The 23,874-nt window shown below is 39.8% G+C and overlaps 1 protein-coding gene across 1 annotated transcript in view; it reads left to right on the forward strand.

Moving 5' to 3' along the window:
• The window catches only part of chchd3a (coiled-coil-helix-coiled-coil-helix domain containing 3a), a 276,683-nt gene that overhangs the window by 59,006 nt on the left and 193,803 nt on the right, over positions 1 to 23,874 (forward strand). The window contains exon 3 of the mRNA XM_059987076.1: positions 21,414 to 21,495. Within this exon, the coding sequence (XP_059843059.1) occupies positions 21,414 to 21,495 (82 nt within the window). The remainder of the gene's footprint in view (positions 1 to 21,413; positions 21,496 to 23,874) is intronic.

Here is a 23,874-nt window from a genome sequence, read left to right on the forward strand (position 1 = left end):
TATTTTGTTTTTAATAATTATAATAAATTTAGGCCAATTTGTAGAAATTTGAATTGAATTTTTTACATACATGAGGAGTAAAATTCTTCACGTTGCATCTCCATCTAAGTGTGCAATCGTAGTAATTTATAATAATTAGAACAGCCAATGCAATATAGTTAAATCAGTCTGATGGCCTGGTGTAAGACCATGTTGGTCCTGGCTTTAATGCTGTGGTGCCATTTCCCAGATGGTAGCAGCTGGAAAGATTATGGTTGGGGTGACTCAGATTCCCAATAATCCTTCAGGCCCCTTTTTCACACCTGTCCTTGTAAATGTCCTGAATTATGGGAAGTTCACAACTACAGATGCACTGGGCTATCCGCACCACACTCTGCAGAGTCCTGCGATTAAGGGAGGTACAGTTCCCATACCAGGCAATGATGCAGCCAGTCAGGATGCTCTCAGTTGTGCCCCTGTAGAAAGTTCTTAGGATTTGGGGGCCCATACAAGTCTTCCTCAACCATCTGAGGTGAAAGAGGTGCTGATGTGCCTTTTTCACCACACAGCTGGTGTGCTCAGTGATGTGGATGCCGAGAAACTTGAAGCTGTTTACTCTCCCAACCCCAGATCCATTGTTGTCTATAGGAGTTAGCCCATCTCCATTCCTCCTGTAATCCATAACCAGCTCCTTTGTTTTAGTGACATTGAGGAAGAGGTTGTTTTCTTGACACCACTGTGTCAGAGAGATGACTTCTTCCCTGTAGGCCACCTCACTATTGTTTGACATTAGGGCAATCAATGTAGTATCCTCAGCAAATTTAATTAGCAGATTAGAGCTGTAGGTGGCGACACAGTCATGGGTATACAGGGAGTAAAGGAGGGGACTCAGTACACAGCCCTGAGGGTCTCCTGTGTTGAGAGTCAGAGGGGCAGAGGTGAGAGAGCCCACTCTTACCACCTGCCAGCGATCTGATAGGAAGTTCAGGATCCAGCTGCACAAGGTAGGGTCAAGGTCTCTGAGTTTTCTGTTGATCCTGGAGGGAATTATGGTGTTGAATGCTGAACTGTAGTCCAAGAACCGCATTCTCACATGAGCATCCTTCTTAAGAGATAGTAAGCCTTTTAGTTCTGTTGAAGGGTCTCGGCCCGAAACATCGACTGTACTTCTTGTACTACAGATGCTGCCTGGCCTGCTGCGTTCCACCAGCATTTTGTGTGTGTTGCTTGAATTTCCAGCATCTGCAGATTTCCTCATGTTTGTGCCTGCAACATGGAGACCGATTGATCGGACCCACAGTGGACGGTTTTAACCATGGCCATCTCAAAAGCAGGATCAAGGCGTGATATGATTTTCCAAAATCTGGGCAGAGGAGAGTTTTGTAAGTATTGCAGGAGGGAGAGTACCAGTGGTCAAGTGTATTATCTCCATGAGTGCTCACCCGGATGTGCTGACAAAACTTCCGAAAGACTTTCAGCGACACTCAATTAAAGTCACTGGCGACGATGAAGGCAGCCTCTGAGTGTGCAGGCGCCAGCATGTTGATAGTCTCGTACAGTTCCTTGAGAGTTAGGACAGTATTAGCCTGTGGTGGAATGTACACTGCTGTGATGATAACAGCCGTGAACTTCCTAGGCAGCCATTAGAATCTGCACAGCAGCATCAGGTATTCTAGGTCTGGGGAACAAAAAGAATTTGAGACCATGCATGTTCTTGGGATCGCACCAAGCTTTGTTGACCATGATGCGTACCCCTCCTCCTTTACTCCTCCCAGAGAGATTTTTTAACCTGTCTGTCCAGAACAGGGAGAACCCAGAGGGTTCAATAGCATAGTCTGTTACCTCCTCCATCGGCCAGGTCTCCACGAACCACAAAATATTACATTCCTTTGTTTCCTGCTGATAGGAAATTCGGGCTGTCAGTTCACACAGCTTGTTATCCAGGGACTGAACGTTAGCCAGGAGTATGCTAGAGATTGGTGGCTGATTGGCATGCCATCTCAGCCTCACCAGGATGCGGCCCTTTTCCCTCACCTCAGGCGCTTTGTCCGAGGCAGTGATGGTGAAAGAGATGAGTCTCCCATGGATCACCAAGCAAAGGTTCCAAGTGTAGGAAAGGCGGCACATAGTGGGTAACTGTCATCTTTCCAATGTTCAGGTCAGTCTATCATATCTGATGTGACTATCAGCTACTTGAACAAAAAATGCTAATAAAATTGTAGATGTTACTAGTATACTGTATATTTGGAATGGAGCTTGCAACACGACCACCATACGCAACGCCATCTTGAGTTTAGCTGCTTTCACTTTGACACAAAAGAGTTTATTCTGTTGATCAATGTCAAAAAAGTCAAATTAAATCCAATGCGATTCAATGTTGTAAAACAATAAAACATGAAAACTTCCACAGGGGCGAATACTTTTTATATGCATTGTATAATCACAAGGCATTTTACAGCCATTAGAAAATTAAATCAGTGAAGTGTGGTGTTGCATTAATAATTTCAAGAAATTGAATTATATTATTTTTTTTAAAAAAGTAGATCAATCATAAGACCATAGACAGCACAAGGCCAATCAACCTACCAAGTTGCTCCGTCATTTTATCATGGCTGATTTATTATCCCTCTCAACCCTATTCGTCTGCTTTCTCCCTGTAATATTTGACACCCTTACTAATCATGAATCTAACAACCTCCACATTAAATATACCAAATTACTTGCATCAGTTCTATCTTATCTTTATCCAGCTTTGCCCTGTATATTTATATTGTTTAAACTCATGAACAATAATAGTTATCTTATTTCATCTGACAAATTATTCCCTGATATTCTGTTGTAGAAAATTTGAGAAAAAGATACAGTTTCCAATATAGCCATTGATTGCTTTTGTGCCTTAAGTATAATTGCAGTTCTATCTTTTGTGCATTAACCTAAATTGGTTCAGGAATGAGAAGAAAAAATTATATTGAATATTGCCAATTAAAATGAGAAAGGAAGAGAAATTACACAGGCATTGGGAAAATGTAAAAGCAATTGCTGTAGATTAGCTTCAGCTGAGTTCCTCTTTCAATATCTTAAATAAAAACTAATTTACATTGCGATTTGTTTACAGCAGCCACTTATTTTCCTGATGACTATTAAGTGGAATAAAGGTAAATTACTGGTCACTGGTACATCTGGATATCATATGGAATCTTTCTTAAATGAATGCTTATTTGATTAACTGAGGTAAAGTATGCTTAAATCCAAGGGCACTGATGCATTTTTGTTCCATGTTTTTGCAATAATTTCAGTTATTGTTCACTGAGCAATTCTAAAGTTAAAGTATGTGTAAAGTCACCTTCCTCTGGAAGATTTATATTCTTCCTTTGCCAAAGATGCCACTTAGAAAAACATATGAAATAAATTTGAAGATTGTCATTTTATTGACTTAAACAAATTTCTGTACTTCGTGTAAATGTACCTTTTTTTGCTCAATTTAAATTTTTAATGTGAGACTTGTCAAAAATTTACTTCATCCTAATAGCTGTTTTACCTTGTTAGGTACCTTTTTGCCAACACCAATTCATGGAAATGAGCTAAATTCTTTGCAGAATATAGAGTAGGTTGTTAGTATTCCCCATGTTAACTGACTGTTTCCTGAATATGAGCTGCTTTCAACCATCTTAGAATCAAGACTTGGTCCTGATGTTGCAATTATTGGATTCACGAGCACCTCATTAGAGGATCAAAGGTTTAAGAACAGAATATTTAAAATAACTAAGTATGGTTCTAGATTCTCTATACAGAGAGACAGCTCCTCAGTACTTCCCATCAAAATATTTTTGTTTCACTAAGGTCAGCTAGACTGGGAAGAACAAAAAGCTTCTAGCCTCTGTTGCACTCTCTCCTCATTGAATACCCTGCCATCTTAAGAATCAGTCCAATGAACCTTAATTCATTGAGTAAGGAATTTAAAATTTAGTACACAATTCTAAGTGTGGTCTTAACAAAGTTCCTTATAGTTAATACTCTTTCTTTAACCTTCACACAGTGATTCTGTAGATGCTGGAAATCTCTAGCATCACACAAAAAAATGCTAGAGGAGCTTTATAGTTGGGTAGCAGCTTTGGAGGGAATTGAGGACTCAGTGTGTTGGGCCAAGATCCTTAATCAGGACTGGAAAGGAGGGGGGCAGAAGCCAAAATGAAAAGATAGGGGAATGAACACATGATGGCAGATTTCTCCACCGCACTTAACCCTGCAAATGTGCTAAAAGCTACAAATACTCCTGCACTTCTCCCTCACTACCATTCAGAGCAGTGCTTCACCTGTGAGTTTACCATTGTCGTTTATTGAATCCATTGCTCCCGGTGCAGCCTCCTCTACATCGATGAGATCCAGTGCAGATTGGAGGATCGATCACTGTGCCGAGCACCTTTGCTCTGTCTGCCACAATAGCCAGGATCTCCCAGTGCCACTTAATTATTTCTGCCTTCTGCTGCCATAATGAGGCCAGACACAGGGTGAAGGAGCAATGCCTCGTATTTCGTTTTGGTAGTCTCTAACCTGATGGCATCAACATTGATTTCTGATACTTCCAGTCAACACTACCCTCCATTTTCCTTGTTTCAACCCCCTCCCATGCTTTCCCTCATTTCAATGACCTTTTCACCTCTTCTCCCCTGCCCATCACCTCCCTCCCATTATTTCATGGTCTACTGCCCTCTCCTAGTGGATCTTTTCTTCAGCTCTCTACCTCTTCACCTAGTTTCTCACATTATTCCCTCTCATTCCCTTTCAGCCACCCACTTGCCTTCCTTCTCACTCGGACTAACCTACTATCTGCAATTTTGTGCTCCTCCCCATCCCCTTACCTTTTTATTCTGTCTTCTGCCTCCTTCCTTTCTATTCTTGCTGAAAGCTCTCAGCCCGAAAAGTTGGATTCTCACTTCACTCAGTAGATGCAGCTTTACCTGTAAAGCTCCTCCAGCATTTCTGTGCATTGTTCAAGCTATTCTTGATTACTGCCTTGATTCCCAAAACTCTGTCTGATATCTTTCCTGTGATTTTTGGGTTTTTTTCTGAAGAATCTTGTTTCCTTTCTTCCTACCAATGTATATAATTTCATACTTCCCTACTTCAGATTTAAACCAATGGGGCAAGATGGTGGATTTTATTTTATCTATTTTAGTCATTATTATCATCTCAGCTGACACTCCAGTCAAAGGACACAAAACAGTAGGGAATCAGAGTTGGGTTTTATATCACCGGCAAATGGCATGAAATTCCTGTGTCATGAGAGCAAGGAATGGGTCTGTCAGTTCATGAGATCTGTGTCAATCGTGGTGCCAAATTATTTGTCTAATTAATCCCGTCTACTTGTGCATGATACATATTGTTTCAATTAATTCCATCTACCTGGTGCCTATCTAAATGCCTCATAAATGTCACAATCACATCTTTTTCCACCAACCTCCGCCCTCCCTGGCAGTACGTTCTGGGCACCCATCACTGTGATTTGCTTTGCACATCTCATATAAACTTTGCCCCTTCACCTTAAAACTACACCCTATTATTTAACATTTGCATCTTGGTAAAAAGAATCGGGGTACTGAATATACAGTGGCATGCAGAAGTTTGGGCATCCCTGGTCAAAATTTCTGTTGCCGTGAATAGTTAAGTGACTAGAAGATGAACTGATCTCCAAAAGTCATAAAGTTAAAGATGAAACATTCTTTTCAACATTTTAAGCAAGATTAGTGTATTATTTTTGTTTTTTGCAATTTTAGAGTGGAAAAAAAGGAATGGAGCACCTTGCAAATGTGTGAGCACCCCAAGAGATTTGAGCTCTCAGATAACTTTTACCAAGGTCTCAGACCTTCACTAGCTTGTTAGGGCTATGGCTTGGTCACAGTCATCGTCAGGAAAAGCCAGGTGATGCAAATTTCAAAGCTTTATAAATACCCTGACTCCTCAAACCTTGTCCCAACAATCAGCAGCCATGGGCTCCTCTAAGCAGCTGTCTAGTACTCTGAAAATTAAAATGAATGATGCTCACAAAGCAGGGGAAGGCTATAAGAAGATAGCAAAGTGTGTTCAGGTAGCCGTTGCCTCAGTTCGTAATGTAATTAAGAAATGGCAGTTAACAGGAACGGTGGAGGTCAAGTTGAGGTCTGGAAGACCAAGAAAACTTTCCAAGAGAACTGCTCGTAGAATTGCTAGAAACGCAAATCAAAACCCCCTGTTTGACTGCCAAAGACCCTCAGGAAGATTTAGTAGACTCTGGAGTGGTGGTGTACTGTTCTACTGTGCAGTGACACCTGCACAAATGTGATCTTCATGGAAGAGTCATCAGAAGAAAACCTTTCCTGTGTCCTCCCCACAAAATTCAGCATCAGAAGTTTGCAAAGGAACATCTAAACAAGTCTGATGCATTTTGGAAACAAATCCCGTGAACTGATGAAGTTAAAATGGAACTTTTTGGCCGCAATAAGCAAAGGTATGTTTGGAGGAAAAAAGGGTGCAGAATTTCATGAAAAGAACACCTCTCCAACTGTTAAGCACGCGGGTGGATCGATCATGCTTTAGGCTTGTGTTGCAGCCAGTGGCTTGGGGAACATTTCAATCGTAGAGAGAAGAATGAATTCAATTAAATACCAGCAAATTCTGGAAGCAAACATCACATTGTCTGTAAAAAAAAAAGCTGAAGATGAAAAGAGGATGGCTTCTACAACAGGATAATAATCCTAAACACACCTCAAAATCCACAATGGACTACCTCAAAAGGCGCAAGCTGAAGGTTTTGCCATGGCCCTCACAGTCCCCCAACTTAAATATCATTGAAAATCTGTGGATAGGCCTCAAAAGAGCAGTACGTGCAAGACAGCCCAAGAGTCTCACAGAACTAGAAGCCTTTTGCAAGGAAGAATGGGCAAAAATTCCCCAAACAAGAATTGAAAGACTCTTAGCTGGCTACAGAAAGTGTTTACAAGCTGTGATACTTGCCAAAGGGAGTGTTACTAAGTACTGACCATGCAGGATGCCCAAACTTTAATTTCTGGCACTTTTCCTTTTTTGTTATTTTGAAACTATAAAAGATGGAAATAAAAAAGTAATCTTGCTTAAAATATTAAAGAGATGTATCACCTTTAACTTTATGCCTTTTGGAAATCAGGTAATCTTTTACTCGCTTAGCTATTCACAGTAATAGAAATTTTCACCGGGGTGCCTAAGCTTTTGCATGCCACTGTGTCTCCCATGAATTCATCATATCTCCACTTGGCCTTCGGTTCACAGAGAAAACAATTGAAGTTAGTCCAACATCTCCTAGCACCTAATCCTATCTAATCCAGGCAACATCCCAGTGAACCTCTTGTGTACCATGTCCAAAGCCTTCAAATCCTTCCTGTAATTTGGCTGTCAGAACTACACACACAATGCGAAATGTAACCTAACCAAAGTTTCTATTGAAACAGTTGCAACATGACTTTCTGACTTTTGATACTCAGTACCTAAGCTGATAAAGGCAGGCACGTAGTATTCCTCCTTTGCAATTTTATCTACTTTAGTTGTCATTCTTAGAGAGCTGGGGGCTTGTACCTGAAGATACTTCTGTCAATCAGTACTCTGAAGATCCGTGCCATTTAGTACATACTTTCTTATATTTGACTTCCTAAAGTGCAGCACCTCACTTGTCCATATTAAACCTCGTCTGCTATTTTGTGTCTGTTCTCTGCTGTATCCTTTGCAACTTTCTTCGTTATCCACAATCCCATCAATTTTTGTGTTGGCTGCAATCTTATTATCACCTTGCATTTTTAGCAAAGTTGGACATATTACATTCAGAACCTCCATTAAAGTGACTGGCCCAGAATTTACATGCAACTATGATTCAACAACAGTCACTGTTAACCTTTGTGAAAATCCATACTTTGGTATCAGTGTGGTAATGTGCTTGCTCAAACTTTAGCTGCATGGTTGTTCACAGCAGCAGAGCTTTCCAGGGAGTTTACTAGGCAAGTGGAAGGAAGAGAACAAATTCCACTCATGTATGTGCAGGGGAAGAAAAGTTGCTAACTGACTAACTCATGGCCCTGGCTTAGTTGGCAAAAATTTTGACTCTTAGTAATGGTCAAAAATATTTGCAATGTAAATTAAAGTTAACATTTTATTTAATAATCTAAAAATAAAACACTTAGGAACACCAGATTACTTAAAATAATTATGACCATAGTTACTGGAGCAGAGGACACAGTTAAATTGATTAAGTTTTTCCTTCCCAGCTTATTTCATGGTATATATTTGCTTTTTTTGTCAGAAACTCTGCACAAGGACATTTTGGAGCAGTCAATCTATAAAGTATAAAAAAAATATGAGGGGTGATTGATAAGTCCATGGCCTAAAGTAGAAGGAGATGAGTTATACAGCTCTCTTTACATGCACATGCAGTTCAACTCTTTGATTATGCAGAAAGTTTGAAGTTAATAACTCATCTCCTTCTACCTTAGCCCACAAACTTATTAATCACCCATCTGTGGACACTTTCTGGAGGTCCAAGGTCCGTATGCTCCACGACTGCTGGACTAAGTGTATAAATGTAGGAGGGGACTATGTTGAAAAATAACTGTGCTAGGTTTTGTAAAATTGACTCCTTCTACCTTAGGCCACGAACATATCAATTACCCCTCGTAATATACCTTGGTACTTATTTCACTTACTTTCCATTTTAATGAATGGAGAATCTGATTATACTTCAAGTTTAAACTGTAACAGGTTCTCCAGTACAGTCATAATTCCAGACCTTGCTGCTAAACTTCAACTGCAAATAAGAGCACGTTTGGGAAAAGGCTTCCAAAGAGAAGTCGTTAAGTTTGGAACTGCCATGTTCAAATTCCAAAATCCCAAACTTGCTGGTGGTTCTGCAGGGAAATTTGAAACTTAAGCTGTTTCCCTGGAAAATCCAGGCCATTGATCTATAATATGAAATTGAACTTTCTTGTGATTTTCTAAGCACCTTGCTACTTTCTCAAGTTCCACCAGTTTTACTTCAATAAAAATTTGAAATTGCTTGTTTCCTTTTCCTCCTGCTTCCTCCCCTCCCCACCCATATTACTTTATTGTATTAATAATGTCCAGCAATTCGAGTACATTTCTCGATTCCTACTCAAAGCTATAATCTCTCCTCACCTCTTTCGTCCAGAGATTGCAGATTTCATGGTTAATGCATTTAAAAACGCAGTTTATAACTTTGAATTAATAGTTAATTGCTTCAGTTGCCCACTCTAATTTAGTGTGTCATTTTGATTATTTTTTTTTCACCAGCAGTGAATTGAATTGTTTGAATTTATTTATGCTGTTAGCTTTAAATCACTTCACTTATTTGACAGCTGTAATTCAGTTGAGTGGAAAGATTCTCTTGTGTCCCTTCAGAATTTCTTTCTTTTTCCCAGGCTTGGAATTGATTATACTATTTAAAAACTATCATCTTAATTTACTTGTGCTTTCTAAAATTAAATTAGAAGCCTATTTGAAATCATTTAGTTTGATTGGGTTGTGACAAATTGTAATGTAATTACAAGTAAGATGGTGCTTTTCGCAGTTAGTTCAAGTTCATCATAATTTTGTGTTTTGCTGTTACATTCTGAATCTAAGAAGAATTCTATTTATTTTTTAAGATGACATCTGAAGTCTGAGCAAACCTTTTACCTTGGGTATTCTAGTACGGTAGCTGTTCCTCATGTTACAAGGGTGAATTTATCTTGACTTCTGGTCAAGATGGAGCTGAGCTGCAGTCTCTGTCGAGGTTGCAGCTCAGACAATTGTTTTTTAGATTTAAGAGATGGTTTTGAGGACAGAGAAATGAGTTAGGAGTCAGGTTAGAGTTTCGGGACAGGGATCTGAAGGAGTTAGAGATCAGACCAGAGTCTAGACCTCCGCTCTGCATTCCATGTTTGAAAGGTAGCGACGTGGACATGCAACAAAAGACACCTGTGCAAAAAGACTTGGGGGACAAGGTCTGGTGATCCCAAAAACCCTTCCTCCTTCTGTCTGTTTCCCCTGCCCCCCCCCCCCCCCCCCAAGGTGGATAGCTCCCAGGATCCAAAGTCACTACAAACAGGAGGTGCGAGGGATAGTGCCCTTCCTATCTCTCACCCCCCTATATCAGGGAATCCAGAGGTCAAGGCTTGCAGTTTGGAGTCCTGGCATCAATACAAAAGTTGGCGGGGCCTAATGCCTGCAAATCCCCTGAAGGCAGCATGTCCTTATGCAGATTTGAAAATGATACCACTGTGGTCGGCTGTGTCTCAAATAATGATGAGTTGGAGTCCAGGAGGGAGTTAGAGAGCCACCTTCACCACCCTATATAGTTACAATGCCAGTTTCTCTGAACTATGAACTTGAGCTCCCAGGCTCCTTTATTTTTTGACACTCCCAGGACCTTACTGTTTACTGGGAATGTCCTACATTGATCTGCCTTCTCAAAAAGCAACACTTTGCATTTACCTGAATTAAAGACCAGTTTAGCAGTCTTCCTTAAAGTATTTCAAATGAAAATCAAATTCTGGTTCATACTTAAAATGATTTGAATTTTATGGCAGTTAATAAATACCAAGCTGTTTTGGAAATGCTTTATGATTATGAATTCACGGTATCCTGTTTGATGTTCAACACTGCCATTATTGAGTGAACCCATTTAAGCACTTGTTCACTTTCACCACAGGCAAATACATCATTGAAGAGAAATCTGCTATTGCATTTACATTTTGAATGCAATCAAAGTAATATGATATTTCTGAAGACAATACTTAAACATTAAGCCCTTTTTGTAGTCACAATAGGAATTCTTCCTGTCTTATTTTAGCATTTGACCTGTGGGATCCTTGAGCTGACTAAATTTTTTGCTATTAAATTGATAATACAATTGACACGTTTCAAAAATGTGCATTAATTTTACTCTAATTTTCCAGTTTATTGACCAGTTGTGATTGTTTTGTTTATCACCTACAAATACCATTGAGGATGGCTTGGCTAAATTGATTTTTTTTTAAATTTCTTTTCTCTGGCCATTTAACATGAAGTCATACACACGAGATTCTGAAGATACTGGGAACCCAGCATAATACATACAAAATGCTGAAGGAATTCAGCAGGTCTGGCAGCATCAATGGAGAGAATAAACGGGTGCCATTTTGGGCAGTAGACCCTTCATCATTATTAATGAAGTGTTTTGGCCTAAAATGTCGGTTGTTTTTTTCCTATCCATAGATGCTACCTGAAGTGTTGTGTTGCTGCACAGCCACATTCTTCTAGTATTAATATTTTGATCTTAAAAATCTAAAGTAGGAGAATCTAATTATTCCTTATGTGCCATGCAAAATACTGTTATTCTTCACAGTAAATTTTGTAGTGCCTAGTTAATTAAGTTGTTGCACCCAGTTAGATGCTATTAGGGAGTAAAACTGTGCAGTATGTATCTACCTCCACTTCTCTCCAACTGAATATCTTCCTCACCACAATCTAAATAAAGAACAATCTTCTGCTTTAATAAGCAGTGAACTCTCTCATCACGGGTGTCATTACTAAATTACTTCAGCACTGTCAATTTGTACTGAAGATGCTAAAGGTGGCCATTGTTAGGAATCTTATAATTAGCATATTATTCTGTGCTGTAGTGTTCTATTGATGGGGAGTTTTAATTTGAGTTGGTTCTGAACTTGAAAGGGTATATCATATTGAAAAATACTATGTCAAGTCAGGTTAAGTTTATTGTCATTTAGCCATGTACATGTATATACTGCCAGACAAGACAGCATTTTTCTGGACCAGTGTGTAAAGCACAGTAGTGCACATAACACATATTACACACGATATCTCAGGAAAGTAAGAATTAAATCTATAAATAAATTACACATAGATAAACAAAGAAAAGTGCATAAATTGAATATTGTACAGTACAAATTATCCAGTGACACTTTGAACATATAATAGTTTTCTGCATAATTTTAATAGTAAAGAATAAGCATGGATAAAAGTTGAGCTTTAACATTTGAAAATTTGTGATATTATAACCATATAACAATCACAGCACGGAAACAGGCCATCTTGGCCCTCCTAGTCCGTGCCGAACCCTTAATCTCACCTAGTCCCACCTACCCGCACTCAGCCCATAACCCTCCACTCCTTTCCTGTCCATATACCTAGCCAATTTTACCTTAAATGACACAACTGAACTGGCCTCTACTACTTCTACAGGAAGCTCATTCCACACAGCTATCACTCTTTGAGTAAAGAAATACCCCCTCGTGTTTCCCTTAAACTTCTGCCCCCTAACTCTCAAATCATGTCCTCTAGTTTGAATCTCCCCTACTCTCAATGGAAACAGCCTGTTCACGTCAACTCTATCTATCCCTTTCAAAATTTTAAATACCTCGATCAAATCCCCCCTCAACCTTCTACGCTCCAATGAATAGAGACCTAACTTGTTCAACCTTTCTCTGTAACTTAATTGCTGAAACCCAGGTAACATCCTAGTAAATCGTCTCTGCACTCTCTCTAATTTATTGATATCTTTCCTATAATTCGGTGACCAGAACTGCACACAATATTCCAAATTTGGCCTTACCAATGCCTTGTACAACTTTAGCATTACATCCCAACTTCTGTACTCAATGCTTTGATTTATAAAGGCCAGCGTTCCAAAAGCCCTCTTCACCACCCTATCTACCCGAGACTCCACTTTCAGGGAACTATGCACAGTTATTCCTAGATCTCTCTGTTCCTCTGCATTCCTCAATGCCCTACCATTTACTCTGTATGTTCTATTTGGATTATTCCTGCCAAAATGTAGAACCTCACACTTCTCAGCATTAAACTCCATCTGCCAACGTTCAGCCCATTCTTCTAACCGGCATAAATCTCCCTGCAAGCTTTGAAAATCCACCTCATTATCCACAACACCTCCTACCTTAGTATCATCGGCATACTTACTAATCCAATTTACCACCCCATCATCCAGATCATTTATGTATATTACAAACAACATTGGGCCCAAAACAGATCCCTGAGGCACCCCGCTAGTCACCGGCCTCCATCCGATAAACAATTATCCACCACTACTCTCTGGCATCTCCCATCCAGCCACTGTTGAATCCATTTTATTACTCCAGCATTAATACCTAACGACTGAACCTTCTTAACTAACCTTCCATGTGGAACTTTGTCAAAGGCTTTGCTGAAGTCCATATAGACTACATCCACTGCCTTACCCTCGTCAACATTCCTCGTAACTTCTTCAAAAAATTCAATAAGGTTTGTCAAACATGACCTTCCACGCACAAATCCATGCTGGCTACTTCTAATCAGATCCCGTCTATCCAGATAATTATAAATACTATCTCTAAGAATACTTTCCATTAATTTACCCACCACTGATGTCAAACTGACAGGTCTATAATTGCTAGGCTTCCTTCTAGAACCCTTTTTAAACAATGGAACCACATGAGCAATACGCCAATCCTCCGGCACAATCCCCGTTTCTAATGACATATTAAAGATCTCCGTCAGAGCTCCTGCTATTTCTACACAAACTTCCCTCAAGGTCCTGGGGAATATCCTGTCAGGACCCGGAGATTTATCCACTTTTAAATTTCTTAAAAGCGCCAGTACCTCCACCTCTTTAATTGTCATAGGTTCCATAACTTCCTTACTTGTTTCCCACACCTTAGGCAATTCAATATCCTTCTCCTTAGTGAATACCGAAGAGAAGAAATCATTCAAAATCTCTCCCATCTCCTTCGGTTCCACACATAGCTGACCACTCTGATTCTCTAAGGGGCCAATTTTATCCCTCACTATCCTCTTGCTTTTAATATAACTGTAGAAACCTTTCGGATTTACTTTCACCTTATTTGCCAAACCAACCTCGTATCTTCTTTTAGCTTTTCTAATCACTTTCTTAAGATTCCTTTTACATTCTTTATATTCCTCGAGCAATTCCTTTACTCCATGCTGCCTATATCTATTGTAGACATCCCTCTTTTTCTGAACCAAATTTCTAATATCCCTTGAAAACCATGGTGCTCTCAAACCTTTAACCTTTCCTTTCACCCTAACAGGAACTTAAAGATTCTGTACCCTCATAATTTCACCCTTAAATGACCTCCATTTCTCTATTACATCCTTCCCATAAAACAACTTGACCCAATCCACTCTCTCGAAATCCCTTTGTATCCCCTCAAAGTTAGCCTTTCTCCAATCAAAAATCTCAACTCTAGGTCCAGTCCTGTTCTTCTCCATAATTATATTGAAGCTAATGCTATTGTGATCACTGGACCCAAAGTGCTCCCCAACACATACATCTGTCAGCTGACCTATCGCATTCCCTAACAGGAGATCCAACATTGCCCCATCTCTAGTCGGTACTTCTATGTATTGTTGCAAAAAACTATCCTGCACACATTTCACAAACTCTAAACCATCCAGCCCTTTTACAGAATGAGCTTCCCAGTCTACGTGTGGAAAATTAAAATCTCCCACAATCACCACCTTGTGTTTATTACAAATATCTGCTATCTCCTTACACATTTGCTCTTCCAACTCACGCGCCCCATTAGGTGGCCTATAATACACTCCTATCAGTGTTACTGCACATTTCCCATTCTTCAATTCCACCCAAATGGCCTCCCTAGAGGAGCTCTCTAATCTATCCTTCCAAAGCACCGCCATAAGATTTTCTCGGACAAGCAATGCAACACCTCCTCCTCTGGCCCCTCCTACTCTATCACACCTGAAGCAACTAAATCCAGGAATATTTAGTTGCCAATCACACCCTTCCTGCAACCATGTTTCACTAATAGCTACAACATCATAATTCCAGGTATCAATCCACGCTTTAAGCTCATCCACCTTTCTTACAATGCTCCTAGCATTAAAATAGATACATTTAAGATACTCTCCATCTCCTCCTCTCTTTCCATCCCTAACAATGCATTCAAATTTATTATCCTTTTCTTTCTTCTCCCCTACATCTTCGGGCTGAGCGCATCCCTTCTCCATCACCTGCCTTTCCTTCCTCACACACTGTCTATTTACTTGCTCCACTGGTGAACTAACCTCCTCTCCCATAGTCTCCTCAAATAGTCTCCCGCCCCCCCATCTTACTAGTTTAAAGTCCGCCCTGTAGCCCTAGCAAACCTCCCCGCTAGGATATTGTTCCCCCCACGATTCAAGTGTAACCCGTCCTTCTTGAACAGGTCACTCCTGCCCCAGAAGAGGTCCCAATGATCCAGAAACTTGAATCCCTGCCCCCTGCTCCAATCCCACAGCCACGCATTCATCCTCCACCTAATTCTATTCCTACTCTCACTGTCGCGTGGCACAGGCAGTAATCCCAAGATTACTACCTTTGCGGTCCTTCTTCTTAACTGCCTTCCTAACTCCCTATACTCTCGTTTCAGGACCTCTTCCCCTTTCCTTCCTATGTCATTGGTACCTACATGTACCACGACCTCTGGCTCTTCACCCTCCCACTTCAGGATATCTTGGACGCGATCAGAAACGTCCCGAACCATGGCACCAGGAAGGCAAATTACCATCCGGGACTCCCGGTCACCTCCACAGAAACGCCTGTCTGAGCCCCTGACTATTGAGTCCCCTATTACTATGGACCTCTTTCTTCTAACCCTACCCTTCTGAGCTACAGGGCCGTCCTCTGTGCCAGAGGCTCGGCCACTGTCATTCCCACCAGGTAGGCTGTCCCCCCCAACAGTACTCAAACATGAGTACTTATTGTCAAGGGGTACAGCCACTGGGGTACTCTCTAGTACCTGCCTCTTCCCCTTCCTGACTGTAACCCACCTATCTGCCTCCCGTGGTCCCGGAGTGACCACCTGCCTGTAACTCCTCTCTATCACCTCCTCACTCTCCCTGACCAGGCGAAGGTCATCGAGCTGCAGCTCCAGTTCCCTAACTCGGTCCCTCAGGAGCTGCAGTTCGGCGCACCTGGTGCAGATGTGGACGTCCGGGAGGCTCGGAGACTCCAGGATCTCCCACATCCGACACCGAGAACAACAAGCTGCCCTCACACTCATACCTCCCAAATAACTGAAAATACAAGAACTAAATGATAAGCCTACTGTGCCCTCTTCCGCCTAAGCCCTCTGAGCCCAAGCCCTACACTCTGCGCCCGGCTCACTCCGCGGCCCGCAAACAAAGCTGCCCGCTTCTTAAGGCGGCGTTCTTTATATATCTTCCCTCCTTCCCGTGCCTCCTTCACGCGCCTGCGCAGTCCCGCCTCTCAGAACTCCGATCTGAGAAGCAATTGGACAATTTGAAAATGGCCGCCGTCGCACTTCCTCTCAAGCCTCGCTGTCCTCTTCCAAAAGAGAACTACCTCACTCAATATCTCCTTTATATATCTTCCCTCCTTCCCGGGCCTCCTTCATGCGCCTGCACAGTCCCGCCTCTCAGAACTCCGATCTGAGAAGCAATTGGACAATTTGAAAATGGCCGCCGCCGCACTTCCTCTCAAGCCTCGCTGTCCTCTTCCAAAAGAGAACTACCTCACTCAGTATCTCCTTTATATATCTTCCCTCCTTCCCGGGCCTTATGAAATACAATTTTAAATACAAACTTTTGACTCAGTAAGAACAACCTAATTTTTTAATAAATTTGACAATATATTTGACCTCTTCTATATTCAGTAGCATCAATAGTAATCTTACTTTAATGAGCTATATGACAGTCTTGCAGCAGTTAACAAACATGAAAGCTACCTGTTGTTTTCCAAAAAATAATTTTATTTTCAAAATGTAGTTTGTCAAATTTATTGAAACAATAAAGCAAATGTAGAAACGTGAATACAGTAGTGTTGCACCTTGATATGGATACCAGGTAACATTCCAGGTGGAACATCATGAGCTGTATTGTAGTGGTATGTTATCTTAGCACATCTAAATAATGCATTTGAACAAGAAACTAATTTTTAAACTACTTCCCCCCCCATATGATATTACCTTTTCCACAGCAGTTAACTTATAATGATTTTAGACAAAATTGTGATAACCAATTGTTATGAGTATTGCAGAACCCTGCATCAGCAACTAGAACTGTTCATTCAAAATATTCGTAACTCCTGCCATTAGTTCTGTGTTGTAAATGAGTCTGTTTAATTAACTATTGATTCTTGCCAGACCTTCATATTCCTCACTTTGGTTGATCCTTTTATTGGCCCTTGGAGTTCTGTCATCTATTGAGTAAATGGAAGGAGTTGTCTGAATCTGACATCAGTCACCATCAGAGTGCTTGTAGCATGTCAGTGAAACACTTTCCTTTCCTTGAGCCTTTTGTTGATACTGTGACATTTTCAAGGTAATATTTTTCAGCTTCATTATCTTTCGGGTAAGTGATTTGGTCAGATTGCATGATTAAAATATTCTTATTTTAACCAAGATACTGAAAAATTGTCAGGTTTATTAAACTTCTTAGAAATGTAAAATAATCCAACATTCCACACTGTACACACTGCTGCAACTTCTAGTTTTCAATCACGGGTAGTAAACATATCTCCAAATTTTGTATGTTACTGCTTTATCACTGTTGTGATTTAAGTATTGTGGTGATCTGTCTCTGATGTAAGATGGAAGCTTGCACAGGATGCTCTCAAACTTTCTGTTTCAGAGAAAATTTTTGTAAAGTCTTTCCAAATCTAGTCTGTCTTATTCATTCTGAAACCAATTCACTGATAAAATAACGAAAGGAAAGGCAATATCAGGGATAGACTTAATGAGTGATGTTGAACTAGTTAGCAAGAGCAATCAAATACTAAACTCAATGTTAAGGAACGGCTGAGAAATGATCAAGAAGCCAACCAGCCAGGATATTGACTCTTGTGCTAATAACTATATTTGCTTCATCAGATCCCTTCTGCCTCATAGGGAGGGACTCCATTAGTTCCTATCCCTTTCTCCTCCTTTAACATAAACATAAGACATTCTGCCTGCAATCCAGTGTAACACAGACAAAATGATTGAGGATCTCAGCAAGTCGGGCAGAATCACTGGAAATGGAATAAACATTTGACATATCAGGCAGGACTGGAAAGGAAAGGGGAAGAAGTCAGAATAAGAAGGTGGGGGGGGTAACATGAAGGGTTAACTTACTTGCTAGTCGAAAGCCACTTCAGCAGTTGCTGGTCATTGATTGACTCATTTGAAGAATGTAGTAGTTCTCTCCATTGGCTGGCTTTCGCACCATGGCTCTAGCTTCCAGTTTCAGGCACCCCAGGTGTAAAGGAATATTACATGCGAGAGACTCTGTCTCTTTTCCCAGGGACCCTCTTCAAACTGAAGTCGTGACCAGTGCTGAAGAACCACTGGGAAAGTGTGCTGCAGATGGGGGGCCTGCATGCATATTTAGCGGAGTAAGTTCATTGAATGTTTAGTTTTGTAGTTGTGTAACTTAAGGAGAATAAACGTAAGTACTGTTGAGTTAGAAGTGTTATTGAATATTTAGTGTTGTGGTTTTTGTAGCTTAAAGATGGCCTAATAAGTACTTGTTTGACTTAGATACTCATTTGAGTGTTTCAGTGTTTGTTTGAATATAAATGGTTAACGTGTACTCGCAATCATTGTCTTCTGTCCTGCTTACCAAATCCACGAACTTGCTTCCCATAACAGAGGGGAAGGAGTACAAACAAATGTGATAGGAGAATAACAAATGAAAATATCTGCAGATGCTGGAAATAGCCCTTTTGTGGGTGATAGGTGAAACCAGCTGGTTGGAGGGGGAGAGATGAACTGAGAAGCTGGAAGGTAATGTGTGAGAAGGGCAAAAAGGCTGAGGAACAGGGAATCTGCAGTTTTTTCTCTGTCACACATGTCAATCAACTCCCCACTGATCCTTTGTGTCTTTAATGCACTGCAGGGGTAATTTACAATTCCCAATTAATCTACTAAGATTTATTTTTGGTGTTAGGCCAAACCAAAGGAAACCCACACCATCACAGAAAGAGTGGACAAACTCTGCACAGAAAGCACCTGAAATCAGGTTTGAACCCTTAGAATAAGTTGAATTCTTATTTCTGATGTCCAACTAAAAGTCCAGTCCAGAGTCCAGAGTTCAGTGAAGCTGAATACCAGCATTGCCTATCACAATACACAACAACAATAGAGCCATATAAGGTTGCATGAACCCAATAAAACTTGGTCTTAAAAATGAATGGAAAGATTTTTTGTTGTGGAAGTATATAAATTCCATGAAAAGAATCCTTTTTTGATGGTGTATGAAGAACACTGAATAAAATTGCTGATGCTTAGACATTTTGTTTTGAGAAGATCCCAATAGTCTAAAGTCCAGCATGTTATGTACAAATCTACAAACTTGGAATGTGTGAATAAATGCAATGTAGCAAGCCAAAGTTCCCTGAGCACAACTTGTGAGATGTTGGCACAAAGCAGTTCCAGAACTTTTTTATAGATATGCAACATAGAGGGAAACTGCTCCCATTGATTGATGTTTTGAGGACTGCAGATATTTGTTTAAAACTTGGACAATAAATAAGAAAGAAATAAAAAAAGTTTCCCGTGTATATGCAGACGGTGTTAGAATCTGAAATTTACTGACCAGTAAGGTTGTAGAAACAACCAAATAATTGCTTTCAAGAGGAAATTAGATTGACACCTGAAACCATAGATACAGCGAGGGAATGAGACCGATGCCAGATTTATGTTGAGTGACAGCCATTGATATTATTTGGCTTCTCTGAAATAATGGAAGTCCATGAAGTATCCACAACTTTGCGACACTTCTGAAAGTTTTTCTGCCCACAGCAGATAGAAAATATACTCAATAGTCACTTTATAGTCACTTTGTACTTAATAGTCACCTCCTGTACCTAATAAAGTGACCACTGAGTGTATGTTCACAGTTTTCTACTGCTGTAACTCATCCACTTCAAGATTCTACATGTTGTCCATTCAGACATGCTCTACTGCACACCACTGTTGCAACACTTGGTTATTTGAATTACTGTCGCCTTCCTGTCAGCTTAAGCCAGTCTGGTCATTCTCTCCTGACTTCTCTCACTAACTGCTTTTGCCCACCAAGCTGCTGCTCGTTGGATTTTTTTGGTGTATCATGCCCTTCTCTGTAAACTCTGGAGACTGTTGTGAGGGAAAATCGTAGGAGATCAGCATTTCCTGAGATACTCAAACCACCTCATCATTCCACGGTCAAAGTCACTTAGATCATATTTTTTCTCCATTCTGATGTTTAGTCTGAACAATAACTGAACCTCTAGAAGATGTCTGCATGCTTTTATGCATTGAATTGCTGCCACATGATTGGCTGATTTAGATCTTCGCATTAACAAATAGGTGTAAAGTGTACCTAATATAGTGGCTACCGAATGTATTACCTACTAACTAGATTATCTTCCATCCTGGTGGTGTAAATGTGAATATCTGTGTGAGCTTCAGGATTCAAGTTAGCTGGAGTCTCCAAAATAATTACTAAATAACTCATGGTAATACTGTGTTTAAATTTATAGGTCATGATCAAAGATATTTGTGACTTGATTCATACCAACAAGGCAATGGAAACAAATTGCTAGAATTAACCCTTGTGAGCTTTTTATCAAAGCAGTGAACTGTGTTTCAACCACTTCATTTAAAGACAGTTACAAATCTGTCCAAAGGTGTGTGATGGTAAATCTCAGATAATGGATTTCTGCAACTCGTGTGGTTTTTCACTTGTGTCCATTAAAAATAACACATTTCAATCGGTTTGTTAATCAGGTAATGGAAAAATATGGCTTTATTGTTTATCATCGACTATTGCACAAATAAAATTAATGTATTGTTAATTTTTGGTCTCAGAAATTTGGGTGTTTTTTAAAATCCCATTCCAGATCTATTTACTTTCCATTGCTCGCCTTAGTGCTTGGTAAACCTGTTATTTAGTGGGTTGACAGTACCCACATTGAAAGTGAGGAAAGAGAAAGTAAATGGAGGCTTTACACAAGCAGGAAGTCATTTGTAAACTTTTGTCATTTCTTCTACAACTTGATTTTTTTAAATCATTCCTTACCTTAAAATATTTAATGCATTAGATATGTTCTTATGGTGGGAGCTACCTGTCATGTATAAAGTCTAATTTGATAACTTTGGTTTTACTAGACTCAAGATGTATGAAGGAATGAATGGTCATTCTGGAAACATTATTGTCAAGAATAATGAAATGCTGATAATATACTGTAGTAGTTGGCCATGATCTTTTTGCTGCGAGGGACGAGAGCAAAGATGTAAACTCCAGTATGAAATGTATAATTAATTTTTAAACAATTGGAAGTATTTGTTCTATCTTGTGGTCTTTGATACTCATATAGCCATTGATAATTGCTTCAGAGGTTGTGTTACTTTGCTAACCTTTTTCCTTGTTTTTCCTCTCTGCAGTTACTAATGAGGAGGTCAGAAAACAAATTGCTAAAGAGTGGGCTCAAGAACAGGCAAGACAAGATTTGAACTTGCAGAAGAGGTTTGTGCACTATATCTGGCATCCTCCATGAATTCCGCAAACATGATATTGGGTGTTTTTATTTCTTTTTGTGCTCTTCACTTGTCAAATACAAAGCACCACAAAAAATACACTTGAATAATTTTACTTTAACATGGATTCATAAAATCGTGCGACTGAGGAATTGGCGCTTTTGGCCTACTTCATCCATGCCAACTCTGATGCCTACCCATCACTAATCTCACTTCTTTTCATTAGGCCCATAGTCTATTCAAGTACCTACCTAGTGCCTTTAAAACACAATAATTTATCTGCCGCCACCACCATTTGCTCTGGCATTCCATTCCAGACATTCACCGTCTTCTGCATGAGGTGAAAAAGTGTAGTAAAAAGGTAAATTTTATCCAATTCCACCTTGGAACTGCAGCCTTCCATTCCAGGCAATGTCCTCATGAATTTATTCTGTGCCATCTCTGTTGTTGCCACATCTTTTCTGCAGTGTGATGACTAGAACTGTACACAACACAACTGAGTGCAGTCTAACCAATGTTTTGTACATCTGCAAAATTCTCAGTGACTTGGCTGAGCAAGGCGAATGTGCCAAATGTTCTTTTGGCTACCCTACTCACCTGTGTTGCCACTTGCAGAAAACTAAGGTCTTTCTCAGTTCTCCTAAGGTCCCTGCCTTTTACTCTGTGTCCTACTGGTAAGGAGTATGCCAGTTTCATCTTGCATCAGTAATGATTTGTTATGCCATGTTAAGGTGGGGCGTGAATACTTATGCAATCAGTTATTTTGTGTTTTATATTTGTAATTAATCACTTTATACGGATCTGTTTTCTCTACAAAGTAGGAGCAGGAGTCAGTCATCTGGCCTGTAGAGTCTGCTCCGCTATTCAATAAGATCATGGCTGAACTGGCCATGGACTCATCTCCACCTGACTGCCTTTTCCCCATAACCCTTAATTCTCCTACTATGCAAAAATCTATCCAAGTCTTTTTCTGTTGATCAGTGTCAAAAAAGCCAAATTAAATAATTTGTGATTAAATGTTGTAAAACAATAAAACCTGAAAACTTATAAAGGGAGTGAATATTTTTAAAGGCAGTGTAAAATTGGTATTGGAGGGGTGGAATATTGGTCACCATATGAGTAAATCAGAATCAGACTTTAATTGCCAAGTACCTGTGCACATACAAGGAATTTACTTCCGGCAGATGTTGTCTCTCTGCTCATAACAATAATAATGATAAGTATAAATGAAAATATAGATTATACATACAGGTAGTGCAATCCAAGTAATAGTTAGCCGACAGTTAACCGGCAGTTAACTGTTCAGCAAAGTGACCGCAGTAGGGAAAAAACTTCTCCAGTGCCTATTAGTCTTAGTCTGGAGGGATCTGAAGTGCCTACCAGACGGAAGCAGTTCAAACGGTCCGTGCACAGGATGAAAAAGAAACAATTCAAGAGACAGCAGGGGGAAAATGTACATGTATCTTAGGTAGGGAAAAATTCATATGTATTCTATTTAAATCTAACATTGGGGCAATAACAAATAATTGACAGGACATTAAAGAGAAAAGGGGGAATACTGGTAAAGAAGCAGGTGAGTTAGATTTGCCAGTTGTGCAGAGAAAAATTAAGAGTGCAGTTACGGACTTGAGGAGTTCATCAGTTTTGGCTTAGGTCGATAACTGCACGAATTCCTGATTTTCTGCATATAAAATCTTTGCAAAATTTAGCTTTCACCAAGATATCCAAAATAGGCAGATGGAGCTTCTGTTTAAATGTTTTTTTTCAAAGATTTCCTTGGTGTACCATTCTTTGTATTTGGAACTCATGCCATGCTGAGAGAGGCAAGTTTGCTTAGCAACTGAGCAAAACTGTCTCTGGAACCAACTTCAAGTGCAGTTGCCACTGAGAAATAAACAAGTTGGTATTGGGAGGAAGAAGTAATGGGCAGTTTCTAGTGATTTATCTTCTTTGCTCAATTACATTAGATTTAGAATTTGCGCACCTCCATGTAATCATGCCTATATCAAAAGGTGTTTTTTTTCAAATGTTAACCATTGCTTGGAGCCATATTTCAATAAATAACATCATCTTATGTCTGTTTAAGTTGGGGGAAAAACTACAAATTTCTTTGGGAAGCAGCTATAAATTCAAACTCAATATTACTGACAGAATAAAAAAGTGATTTAATTTAAAATAGGCATTACAGATTAAGGGAGACTGCAACTATTATATAAAAGAATTTTCATATTGAAATTGAATAAACTGAAAAGATAGCAATATATTTATTGAAGCAATATCAGGAAGCTGTGACTATCCTATTTGTGAGTACTATGAAAATAGCAGTATAGAGAATAGATAATACGGAATAGAATTTTTCATTGTTGTA

This window comes from Hypanus sabinus, chromosome 13 (assembly GCF_030144855.1).
Source record: "Hypanus sabinus isolate sHypSab1 chromosome 13, sHypSab1.hap1, whole genome shotgun sequence".
In the NCBI taxonomy this organism is placed as follows: domain Eukaryota; kingdom Metazoa; phylum Chordata; class Chondrichthyes; order Myliobatiformes; family Dasyatidae; genus Hypanus; species Hypanus sabinus.